The sequence below is a fragment of the Diceros bicornis genome, chromosome 39 (assembly GCF_020826845.1).
Source record: "Diceros bicornis minor isolate mBicDic1 chromosome 39, mDicBic1.mat.cur, whole genome shotgun sequence".
NCBI lineage: Eukaryota > Metazoa > Chordata > Mammalia > Perissodactyla > Rhinocerotidae > Diceros > Diceros bicornis.
In genome coordinates, this window is record NC_080778.1 from 11,023,805 (window position 1) to 11,036,774 (window position 12,970).

The 12,970-nt window shown below is 50.9% G+C and overlaps 1 protein-coding gene across 5 annotated transcripts in view; it reads right to left on the minus strand.

Moving 5' to 3' along the window:
* The window catches only part of TMEM181 (transmembrane protein 181), a 78,678-nt gene that overhangs the window by 2,696 nt on the left and 63,012 nt on the right, over positions 1-12,970 (minus strand). For all 5 annotated transcript variants that reach the window (XM_058534066.1, XM_058534070.1, XM_058534067.1 and 2 more), the window contains 9 exons: positions 12,563-12,643; positions 11,254-11,353; positions 10,544-10,674; positions 10,204-10,295; positions 8,874-8,931; positions 5,351-5,453; positions 4,661-4,712; positions 2,154-2,236; positions 893-982 (listed from right to left, as the gene is read on the minus strand). In XM_058534066.1, the coding sequence (XP_058390049.1) occupies positions 893-982; positions 2,154-2,236; positions 4,661-4,712; positions 5,351-5,453; positions 8,874-8,931; positions 10,204-10,295; positions 10,544-10,674; positions 11,254-11,353; positions 12,563-12,643 (790 nt within the window). The remainder of the gene's footprint in view (positions 1-892; positions 983-2,153; positions 2,237-4,660; positions 4,713-5,350; positions 5,454-8,873; positions 8,932-10,203; positions 10,296-10,543; positions 10,675-11,253; positions 11,354-12,562; positions 12,644-12,970) is intronic.

Here is a 12,970-nt window from a genome sequence, read left to right on the forward strand (position 1 = left end):
ATTAGCCTGGGGAGGCAGGATGCTGCCCTAGAGAAAGGACAGGAGTCAGAAAGAGCTGGACTCTAATCACCACTTCCACCATTTGTTATCTGTGTGACCTGAACAAGTATTTTGTCTCCTGAGTGTTTTCTCATCTACAAGCTGGGGGCGGCATCTCCACTTGGCAGGCTGCTGTGAAAATGGAGAGGGAGCATGTGGAGGAAAGAGCAGGCATGTGGCAGGAGCCCACGCATGGGAGCTGCCTGCCGAGTACTTTCTCCTGAGTCCACACAGGGAGCAGAGACAGAAAACAACCCTGGAGACCTGGCTCTGCCTGCCCACCCCCTCCATCCTTGGGCCTGCAGCAAGCCACTTCATCTCAGTTTCTTCGTAGCTGGGAGTGACTTTATCCTAAAGTTGCTGTGAAGCTCAGATGAGACACTGTTCATGAAGGTGCTCGAGAACTCACACGATATAAAAGTCAGGTAGTGGTCCTGAAAGGCTACACCCCCTGCCGAGATTCCAGGAGGTCCTCATCCTTTGCATTCTCTGTGCCAAGGGCTGTTTTGTTTTGTTTGGGGGCGGGGGTGGGGCAGGATTGTACATTTTGGCTTTCTTTTGAGTGGCCATGGCACTAGTACTCAACAGACTTGTTTCATATGGCTGACAGGCATGATGCTTGTGCTAGGACCACTAACAAAATAAACTGTTCCATCTTGTGCTGCGATGACACACAACACATGCTGTGTTCTGACTCACACTCCGAGCTCACCATTTAAACCTACCCCGTCTCTCTGCTAAAGAGACGGCACTGGGAATGATGGCGCCCAGCACCAACGGGAACCCTGGCGGACAGGTCCTGGACTTCTGGTGGAGCTGTGTGGCCAGCAACCCAGGCCCCAGGGTGGCTTACCATACAGGGCGTTCTTCGATGGAGAATACACAAAGGCCAGAGTGTAGAGGTAGAAGTTCAACAAGCCATAGAAAGATAAGAATTCAGCTGGTGGTCCTGGTCAAGGGCAATAACCTGTCCCGGACGCTACATATTGGGACTTGTCAGTCAATGTCTTCGCCTCCAGTCTGGCCGCTCCTTCTAACCACCACTAGTTCTTTGTACTGCTCACCACCAACTAGTAGCTCGGGGTTCCCTAACTCAGGCGTTAGGAGGCACAGGACAAGCCCACAGCCATTCAGGGTCACCTGTGAATATCAGGTGAACTGTGCTCCCTCCTATGCATGGAAACCTCTGGAGGGGGCAGGACCTGATGGGATCAAGTTATATGCAAAGGGCAGGAAGGCCATGCACATAGAGGAGAATCAAGAATGGAATGAAGGATTGGAAACAACCTCAAACCAGCTGTTCTTAACTTTTCTCGATTACAGACCCCTTTGAGAATCTGATGAATCTTAATGTGAAATTGAGTCACAAAGATTTGAAAAATCATGCATTAATACAAAGGATGTAAGGGCGCCCAGGAAAGAGGCGAAGATGTAAAGGATTAACCTCAAAGTGTCCCCTGATGGATGCCATCGCCGAGAGGGGCGTGGGAAGCACACCCCTATCCTATCACGCATCTGAAAGAGAAGCCGGCCGTGTCCAGCCTGCCCCACCGCCTCAGGCACACACAGGAATGGAAGGAGGTGCTGCTGCTTTACGAGCCCTTCCGCAGACACAGGCTTCAACCGCCCTCATTACCACAGCCCTGTGGACACTGCAGCTGGATACATCTCAGTGATGGTAAGAGCCGCCACTGGGGAGAGAGGACCCTCAGATCAGGCCTCGGCCTCTCCTCAGTGCTCTGCAGGGGGACACGGCCAACGCCGGACCCACATGAGGTCCAGAAGCAAGACTGGACTCCTTTACAGTCCCTGCTCCCCAAAGAGGAGAATGGGGGGTGGAGAGCAGCTCCCGACGCTGGGGTCCCTGGGCCTGAATCCCCCTGTAACTGACCTCGGGGGACTGCTGCCCCCTGTGATGCTGAGCCGCTGCCTATGGAGGAACAATGCTTCCTGGGGCCGCACAGCTCTATAAACATGCGTGGGGTCCCCCAGGGGCTCCGCAGTACAGGCCATGAGCAGGTGACTGCCTCTTCTTGATGTTCAAGACCTAAAATGCCACCCACTCCATGAAGAGTGCACGCCTGAAGGCTGACACCTTCTGATTGAAAGGATATAATTCTGGTAGTGAGTTGACAGTTCAGCTACAAAATTGTCCTGTAATACTTGTGCTCCGAATCTTAAATAAAGGATGACAATGCTGGAAAAAAAAGAGAGGAGAAATATGTAAAAAATATAGGAAGAAATAGCACTAGCTTCATATAACTTGTTATATTCACCCATTAACAGTTACAGTCTATTCACTATTATCTCTGCATGGAAACTTGTACACACACACACACACACACACTCACACACGCATGCACACACAACCCCCGCTGCTGGGTTTTTGGTCTCAGATCCAGGAGGACCAGCTGCTGGGGTGGAACCCGCTAACCCTGGCATAGACCATGTCACAGTCTCGACTCGGGGGCCGGGAAGCACCCCCTCGGCACATGCCCCTCCCCCTCTCACTCCCTTCGTTCACGTTTTCAGGAGCATCTCTACAACAGGTTACCAACTCCCCTGAGCAAAGTGTGCGTCTCCTCAATCACATTTCCCCTCCTCGGCACAGCGATTCACACGTGAAGAAGCAAGTCCCCCTGTTCAGACACCTGCCTGCTGATACACATGAGAACAGAGGGTTCTGATAACACGGCGCTCCCCTGAACCACCCACAGCCTCCGAACGGCACCCCGGCTTTCATCTCCCCTCTCTGTGGTCCATTCTCCAGGCGCAGCCCGACTGACTGACTAATAAAATTGTAAATCAGATCCCTTCACCTCTCAGCTTAGACACAGGGTTCCCATCACTGAGAATAAAGCCTGGACTCCTCACGGTGGCCTGAGGGGCCCGACCTGACCTCTCCAGAGGCCGCCCTCCCTCACAGCCTCTTCTCCTGTGATGCCACCGTTCCTCCTACTCGCCAAGCCACCTGCTGTCCCCACGGCCGAGGAGGCCAGCCCCACATATTTTCAGGGCTTCTCCTTCAGGCCCCAGACCAAACGTCACCTCTTCAGAGAGACGTCCCCTACCCACCTCATCTAAAGTGGCCACTTCCCTCCTGCCATTGTCACATCTATTTTATTTTCATTATGGCACTATGCTATTTATTTGCTTGTCTGTCATCGCCTCCCTCCACTGAAATATAAATGCCAGGATGGCAAGGAACCTGTCTGCCTGCTTACCTATGTAGGCACTCAGTAAACATCCGTCGGATAAAGAAACGAATCCCCTTGAAACTTATATAAAGAAAGATCACAAAAGCACAACAACTTCTAAGACAGACTATATAGAGGTCACTGCAGGTAGACGGTAGCTCCCAACCTGTGGATTGGGGTAGCGTGAGGATGAGGATTTGTGAGGGGATGTGAGGGGGTATGTGCATGTGTGTGCGTGTATGTGAGAGAGAGAGGGTGTGTGTGTGTGGGGGGGGTGTGAGAGGTAGGGTGTATGGGGGGGACGTGAAGGGGTATATGCATGTGTGGGTGTGTGTGAAGGTGTGGGGGGGTGTGAGGTATGACAGGGTGTGGGTGTATGTGAGAGAGAGGGTATGAGAGTGTGTGAGAGGGAGTGTGGGAGAAGTTACAGAGACAACGTGTGTGCCAAGACACACATGCGCTGCTATTTTCAGGTGAATTTAGATGAATAAAACTCAAGCTCATTCCCAGGTCCATGCTGAGTTCACAGACTTTGGTAAGCACTGCACACGACTCCTGGAGGGGTGGGGAATGAGCCAGGACGCTGCCTACAGGAGTCCTCCCACTCGACAAGGCTGCAACCCCGAGCAGACTTGGAAAGCCAGCCTCTGGAGTCCCCGCATGGCTCCCACCAAGGAAAGGGGCTGACAGCCATTTATTTGCCATCCAAACAAGCAAAAAAGAAATGCACATAACTAGGTTTTTTTCCTTCTGGATTTTGATTTTAAGAGAAAGAGACAAACAAACTATAAACAACCAATTATCTGGAATTCATTCAAAGAAACAACTTCCTGGGCGCACTCAGCTCCATCACCAGTCCAGCACACCTCAGCTGTCCTCCGAGTCTGTGGCTGTCGCAGCCCCGGCCCCGGCCTGCCCAGGGAGAGGCCTTCAGGCACGGCCTTCCGGGCTGCACAGCATCTCCTGCCCTCCTCGCCTCGCACCTTCCCCACGGGGCCACCAGCGTGTGCTGTTCAATGACACCGGCTGTACTGAGTTTAAACAAAACAACTCCTGCTTAGTCCTGTCCTTGGAGCACCACAAGGATCCCGGGTGCCCAGGACATGGCACGGTATTCTAATTCTTTGACGTGTCTGACTGTCTGCTACACCCACGTGGCACGCGGCAGAGTGAGTAGGCAGCTCAACCAGCACCGGGCGAGTGTGCTTTACTCATTCTCATCCCCCAGGCATTTACACAAGATGTGTGCTCTCTCGGCCACGTACACACTTAGTGCCCCACCCTGCGTAAGAGGCCCTCTGACCTCATAACGTATCTGGCTAGAAGGATCCTCAAATTCACTCCATAAAAGGGGAGAAAAGATATTCACGATAGTAAATAAAAATTCACAGTTTTGTTTCTTTCAAGAAATAAAGTCTTCTTACCTAATGACAAGCACTACAAAAGTCAACGCAGTCAAAAATTTTAACCTGAGATCTGAAAAAGAAATGAATACTCCCATTAAACCACCTTGGAGGTAAATTCCACTCTCATCTCAGAGATCTTAAAAATAAAGACAAAAATAAAGCAAAACTCCCTCAACGAAAACACTCTTCCCTCTGGACTTTAAACCTGTTTCTGCCTGAAGCCCAGGGGAAATGCTGTCCCACCTCCCAGAGCTCAGGAGGGTCCCCAGCAAGGCCATGGCCATTATTATTTGGTTGTGACAGACTGGAGGAAAGGATCCTACAAGATCGGGTGACTTGCCCTGACTCAAGGACTAGGAAAACCACTCCGGCCGGCTCCTCTGCAAGGTGTGATTCTGGAAGGATCCAGACAGCTCCAACAGCCACACTGGCACCCTGGGCCCCTGCTGGCTTCTAGCCCACAGGCCTCCCTCCAGCACTGGCCTGAGGCACTGTCCAAATGGCCCAGAGTTATCCATTCACACCTGTCGTGGCTCCCCAGGGACTGAAGGCGCTGGTCCCCAGCCTGTGGGAACGGGACAAGTCCCTGCGTCTTCCCCGTCCGGGTCAGGCCACTTGCTTGGTGGACTCCAGCCATCCTCCCCCTCGCCCCGTGTGACGTCAACTCCTGACCACCACACACCGGGCGGTCTGTGAAGTGGCGCTTACCTACATAAGGCGTGTGACGTAGCTCAGAGCAGGCCCGCACTATCAGGAACAAAAGGTACAAAATATACACAGCTGCCACCACCATGAAGAAAATCTTCATTCCCTGGAATGAAACACAACAGGCACTGGAATAAGAACCGGCTCTCAGTGCCGCTTCTCCTTCCAACACCACCATCAGCAGGAAAGCCAAACTTTTTTTTTTTTTTTTGTGAGGAAGATCAGCCCTGAGCTAACATCCGCCAATCCTCCTCTTTTTTTGCTGAGGAAGACTGGCCCTGGGCTAACATCCATGCCCATCTTCCTCCACTTTATGTGAGACACCGCCACAGCGTGGCTTGCCAAGCAATGCGTCGGTGTGCGCCCAGGATCCGAACCGGCGAACCCCAGGCTGCCGCAGCGGAGCGCGTGTACTTAACTGCTGTGCCACCGGGCCGGCCCCGGAAACCCAAATGTTTTTAAAAGGGACCCAGAGCCCTGAAGGTCACCCCATAAAGCAACAGGAACATGCTCCACTGCTCCGACTCTCCTCGTCCAGGCTCAGCCGCTCAGCCCGGCTGCGAGCACAGGCGGCTCACCCCAGGGGACGCCCCAGCGCCTGCTCCTCAGGTGAGCGAGGACCCGACCTCCTTCCACGACACACGTACAGCTCCCGGCACACGGCGCAGGTGCTCAATAACGGCAGTGGCTCCTGCCTGTCTCTCTCCTGGGGGAGGGCCTGCCTCCCTGCCCTGCCTCAGAAGATGGTGGCACGTGTCAAAGAGAGAAGCCAGGACTGGAGCCTGAGCAATCCTTGGGGAGGCTCAACTTTTCTGGATCTTGGTTTCCTTATCTGTGGAATGAGCGGATTGAACCAGGTCATCTAGAAGACATCGGGTCTAAAATGACACGATTCTGTTATTTGTTACAGGAGAAACAAGAACACTTTCTCCTGAGGCTAGAAGCTGTGATGGGGAGGACAGGCTGATGAAAACCAGGCTCCACAGGGTGAATGACGTGCCCTCTCTTGCTAGAACCTTCCACTCGAGTTCCAAGCTCCTCTCTGTGGAGTGCCCCTACCCCATTCCATCTTCCCATCCCTGCCCTTTCTTCTCAGAGCCAGAATCCCCCTCTACGGACAAAGGATGGAGTGCTGGACTGCTAGTCAGGAAACCAGGAGTCATAATTTTAGTCTGGGCTTTATTTTCTCTTCTGTAAAATGAAGGGATTTCACTAGATCACTCGTGGGTCTGTTTTAGGTTTTTTCAGCTTCCTGGAAGTCTCTGATTTCCAGTGTCTCCTTTAGTAACAGACGTAGGCCACTCTGTCTGTTCTTCCCAGAGAGGCTGCGACCATTCCTGAGCCCCTAGCGGCTGGCTTCCCCGACGGCCTGACTGAAGGGACAGAGGGGACCATAACAGTGGTGATGGCTGCCTTACCTGAGTCCTTCTCAGTGCTGGCCCTGTGCCGAGTGCTCCACATTACTTGTCTAACTCAGTCCTCACAACAACTCTTTAGGGAAGACTCCATGATTACCTCCATTTTATAGATGAAAAAGAGAGGACTAGGGAGGGAGGAGGCTGCCGCCCAGGACCACTGGTTTCACCCTCGGGCCATCTGGGGAGGCTGGAGCACTAGCACCCCTGCTGGCCCTGAGGGCCCAGCTCTGCTGCTCCTTGCGCATGACCCAGGGGCCTTTGCCGCCCCTCAGTTTCCTCAGGTGAACACTAAGGGGACCGTACCAGACAAAAGCTCCAGTAACGGGAGATGAGCACGACTCTATACTATTTTATCTAAACCTGGGTTACCCTCACCCAATAGACTCATATGTGGTCTGTCACCAGGGTCTGCAGAACCTTCCCTGGAAGTGTGTCGGACCAGTCCTTCCTCTCTCTTCCCTTACCGTCCCCGCCCCCAAGTAGACAAGTCCCCTCTGAGGCCCTGCCCCTCACACAGCGTGGCCTGGGGCCTGCCCAGGGCGTCCAGATTCCCTTCTCGAATGCAGCCCCCGTGAAGTGCCCTCACTCGGTCTCCCTGCTCGGCAGAGGCTTATCGCCCTCCTCCTCGCAGCCATCCCCACACAACTCTGGGACAGCGTCTCTCTTCCTGGCCCAGAATGCCTCCCCCTCCTCTCTAGCTCAAGGTGTAGCCCCTCCCCCAAAAACTTATTAAAGCATTATAAGGCTAATAAAAAGACAAAGAAAAATGACAAAATGCAAATAAAGATGCCACCTCCCCAAGTAGCTGGGGCCCGCTGTCCATAAGGACACATCTGGCAGGACACTGCACACTCAGCGATACTGTCTGTATTTTCTAAGCCTCTGCTCCCTCACAAGGTCATACATTCTTAGAGGACAAAGGTAATGGAGTGGAGAGGCCACCGGCACCCCCTGACCAGATTACAGAGAAGAATCAGGCGCTCCCACTGCTTCCTATGACACACACAGTCTCAACACAAGATAAACATCTTTGCAACATGTCATCATTCACTCAACTTCCCTCTTCCTCAGAGGCCATTCCCACAGAGAACCACAGATTTTATTACTTCACAGGAAGCTCTGCAAAGCCACAGGGAGAAATGCTGCCTGTCACCAAGGTCAGGATTCAACTTGGTGCCTCTGAGACTGCCTGGCACTGGGAACTTGACTCCTGCACTCCTAGACTCCCAGCAGGGCTCCCTCTGCTCTTGGCACCAAGCATATCCACGCCAGGCCCAGCAGCAAAAGCTGCACCCAGGAGGCGCTGCCTATGCGGGGCAGGGACATGCCGACCCCACCGAGAGAGCTGAGACAAAGCCACACTCAGGACCGACCATCATTGTGGGACTCTGTGTAAAATAAAAATGCTGGACCCCTGGGGCTGGCCCAGTGGCACAGTGGTTAAGTTCGCGCGCTCCACTTTGGCGGCCCGGGGTTAGCAGGTTCGGATCCCGGGCACGGACCTGTGCACCGTTCATCAAGCCATGATGTGGCGGCGTCCCATATATAAAGTAGAGGAAGATGGGCACATGCTCAGGGCTAATCTTCCTCAGCAAAAAGAGGAAGATTAGCAATGGTTGTTTAGCTCAGGGCTGATCTTGCTCAAAAAAAAAAAAAAAAAAATGCTGGACCTCTTGTTCAGAAAGTACAAAGAACTTGAGGACGGTGACAGCAGAGCATCACCCCAAGCCCCAGGCCCTGTGTCTATGGGCTCGCTGGCCCATGAAGCCAGCCCTGGCCACACCATTCACTCGCTGGAAACCTCCCTGCTACTTCAGAGAATAAAAGCAACGAAAATGTTTTCTTAATCGTTCTACAATGTTTCTCAAATGACACACCCTCTGTACCCTTCAACCACAAACCAAGGACTGGGAGCAACAACAGAATTTTTAAAAGTTTATTTTTCATACCACTCAAATACATTTTTCCAAATTTTCTACCCATGAACTTTCTATAGTCTTCCCAAATAGCCAGTTAGCAAGCTCGTATCAATAGCACAAGTTACAAAATTCAGTAATTTTTTTTAAACAACATAAAAAAAATCCTCTGGCTTCATTAATAATCCTTACCTGAAAATTTCCTGTGTCAACTCGATACTGGTACATTGGGTCGTGTAATTCATTAACTCTACAACACGATGTTATAAAAATCAAAAGATTAGTAACAAGGTTACTTTTTTTTTATACTTTCTCCCATTTGGCTTTTTAAAAAACTTATTAACATAAACTACTTGCTAACTAACAGTAATGGATTTTTAAAAAGTAATCCTAAATTAGGGGCCGGCCCGGTGGCGCAAGCGGTTAAGTGCGCGCGCTCCACTGCGGCGGCCCGGGGTTCGCTGGTTCGGATCCCGGGCGCGCACCGACGCACTGCTTGGTAAGCCATGCTGTGGCGGCGTCCCATATAAAGTGGAGGAAGACGGGCACGGATGTTAGCCCAGGGCCGTCTTCCTCAGCAAAAAAAAGAGGAGGATTGGCGGATGTTAGCTCAGGGCTGATCTCCTCACAAAAAAAAAAAAAAAAAAAAAAAAAAAAGTAATCCTAAATTTATGAGAAATCCTACATCACAATGAAATGCATACAATGCTACTAACTCAACTGTTTGTAGAGTCATCGGTATTGTGAAGTTGCAGTATTTTTCATTATGAAAATCCCTATACCATTTTACTTGCAATTTTAATAGCTGTTTTCCGGGCACCTTTTCAACGGCATATATGGGCACTAGGAAATACAGGAGTACACAAAGAAAGCAATGAAAGTAAATATAAACTTCCATGAAACATTTAAAAATCCAACTGGGTAGGGGAGATGACAGGAAGGCAGGGAGAGGGAAGTGGAGAAGATGTGAGCTACGTCTGATCACTATTGTGCCATGAAATTAGATGTGCCAGCTGCCAAAATCATAGCCCTGAAATGGAACTAGTTTCTGCAGAAAATCCTATTTGGGTGAATCAGGCTGTTACTACATCAGGCTTCTGCAATGGTAACATTTTACAGAAGGACAAAAATATGAATACAGATAAACCTTGGGAGCTGGTGTGGGGATGGGAAAGTTTATAGACGTGAGCCAAAGGAGAAAATAAAACATCGGGCGGCAGTGGCGAGCCAGGAGCTGACCCGAGCATCATTTGTACAAATGAAGTCTTTGCCTCTCAGAAGGAGGTATCTAAAACAACGTGGTCTTTTCATCTTCCATTTTAGACTAGAAGAATCAGGCATATCTCTACATGCCACTCAAGCAAACATGAATCCTCAGTTCAGGCCACACTACCGAGTCTTGAAACACTGGGCGACAGATTCCCTTCCAGATGAGGTCACAAAATACAGTTAACTCTGGATCTGTCCCCCTTGGTCAAATGCTGTCCATGACCGAAGGCTCACATGTAATAAAATTACTCACGTCTGCCATATTCCTAGTGTAACAGAAGCCAACCACAATAGTCCAACAATGAAGAATTTAGGCAAATAAAAAGTCAAACACTTCCTTTCTCCCTAAAAAGCAAAGAAAAAAAGTTAAGATATACAGAAGTCAGTAATTCTAGCAAACCATTAAGCCCTAATAGACCACACTGGATCACAGATAGTCGAATCATTTCTACATAGCGTGCATTCTTCTGTTGACTCTGAGGCTGAAGACAGGTTCTCAAGGCCAAGTGCATGGTAAGTGTCACCACCAGAGTATGGAATGGAAGGACTGAGTCTCTGACTCCCTCCAGCAGTGCCCAGGGCTGACGGCTCACCTGAACCCGTATCCCGTGGTACACACACAGCCAGAAGAGCAGCAGGGCACACAGGAACACCGACTGAAAGAGATCGTCCAGCATCCCTGGGAGCCAGCTGTTCACCAGAAAGGAGAGGGGGAAGAACGGATCTGGAATGCAAAAGGCAGAAAGGCCTGATGGAGGCAGGCTCGCCAGCACCCGGCACAGGGCACCGTCCCCTGTGTGCGGGCAGAGCTCACGATCGCTCTCTCCCCGGCCAGAGCCAAAGGGAAGGTGGTGAACTAAAGGCTGTTTTGTTTTTCAAAAAACCTAAAAGCCAGTGAACAGATTGCTCCAGTGATCATCACAGAGTGCCGTCTGCTCCTGCCATCCGCTTCTCCCCGCAGGCCTGGGGATCCACGCGGCCGCTCTGGAAGCAAACACTCTCTGGAGCAAGAGAGGAACAGACAGCAGTGTTTGCCACCTTCAGCCAAGTTCCAAGCCGGCTGTGTCTGTAGCCCTTCCAGGTTTAACTACCCAAGCAATCACTTGCTTATCGTGAAAGCTGCCAGGCCCCCGCCCTGCTGCATCCTGCTGCAGCATCACTCACGCCGCACTGGGGGGCGCCACCACCTGTTCCTTCAGGGGCCCCCAGGCTCCTCTGGAGACTCTGAGGCCAGGCCACCTCTAGGATGCCCTCCAGCTTTAAATTTTAGAGGGGAAAGCTCCAAAATAACAATGGCACCTACCGTTGTAAAGTAGCAGCAGCGGCAAAAGAATGGACATCCACTTCTGCTCGATCCCCCAGTCTCTCATGGAAAACTTCCGGAGGGAGTGTGCGAACAGGCACTGCAACCAGATCAGGCCCCAGTTACTGGCCTGGCTCACACCTAGCTTAGCGTCGTGCTAAGTCTTCCTCCATCGACGGTCTAGCTGCCAAGACCTGTGAGTTAAGCCTTTGCTGAACTGACTCCTGAGACCATAGTGACAACTGAGGTAAGAGGGTGCACTGCTGCAAAGAGGCCATGGATAGGGTGGTCACAAGCTGCTCGCACAGGGGCAGGAGGGGACAAGGAACACGACGGCCATAAACCCTCTGCCGAAGGAAAGAGCACCCACTCCTCCCACCTCCTCCTGGGCGGGCTGCTCCTTAGTAAGTTCACTTGGGGAAGCCCCGGGTGTGGCCTGAGACAGCAACCCTGAGCCCCTGTGTACTCCAGTGGCCACGTCCCGCCCTCCACCGCACCAGGTCCGGGTCACGGCTGTCCAGCACCTTCCTCACACGCTCCCACGAGCCTGTGTCCTTCTGTATATGGTTAGTCTGCAAAGCACCAAGTGTTCCCTGGGTGGAAACTGGAGTGGCCACCACTGCAAAGAGCGGACACATCTCCTAAAAGTCACCCGCTCCACATCGGCACGAGGCAAGCCGCTGATGCAGGCAGCATACCACCCTTCAGATGGCAGTAAGTCACTAAGGGGGGGGCACACTGCCTCTTCCTCCAATTTATCAATTCCCAGATTTACTCACGGGGACTCTGTGGGGTCACTTGTGCTCTAAGGGTACCCCAAAGCCACCGCGTACTTGTGGACATGGAACTCGGATCCCAAATGAGCCAGAAGCCTGCACTTCCAAACCTACTTCTCTGTGGCCCTACTCCTGAAAAAGCCCAAAGACTGGAAGGTCTGGCACGTAAAAACCGGAGAATGTGCTCCCTCTGCACTCAAAGAAGGGCATGCACACAAGCAGAATCCCTTCCACACAGGTTGAATGGCATCTGTCGTTGCTCACTGATGAGAATTTACTAAAAAGCCAGTGATTGGTAATTACTACTACACTACACAGAGGTCCTTACTAAAAGATACCATACCACTCCTATGCACAGCAGCATCCTAGCAGACACACAGAATATTTAGTCATATCGGGTTGGTCCACTGGAAGGGGCATCTCAGAGTTCTGATAAATCTCCCATGCAGTCTGCACTTTGATAATCATGATTCATAACATAGCTTCGCTCCTGTCCGTAGCCTGACACAGTCTGTCTGGTGAACGGTACTCACAGTGACGATGAAGGTGAGCACCACAAAGACAAATCGGAACCAAACTTCCAGCTGGGAAAACGCAGGGTTGTAAGTCTTCCACTAAAATGGAAAAGCAGGACAACAATTTGAAAAAAAAATGCATCTAAGAGGAAGTACACCCGATTATTAATAATAGTTACCTCTAGATGTTAGACTACAAGTAATTTAAAATGTTCTTTTTCCTTATATGTTTTACATGTTCTGAAATTTTAACACTTAGTATATTTTATTTTTATATTGAAGAACACAGACTTTGGAAATCTTAATTACCAAGAGTTGAAAACAGTTTTAAATAGTGTTACACTAATGATGAATCTGGCATATAAATTATTCTATAATCATAACAAGCACATGTGGCTTTTAAATCTCATAGAAAAAATATCAACA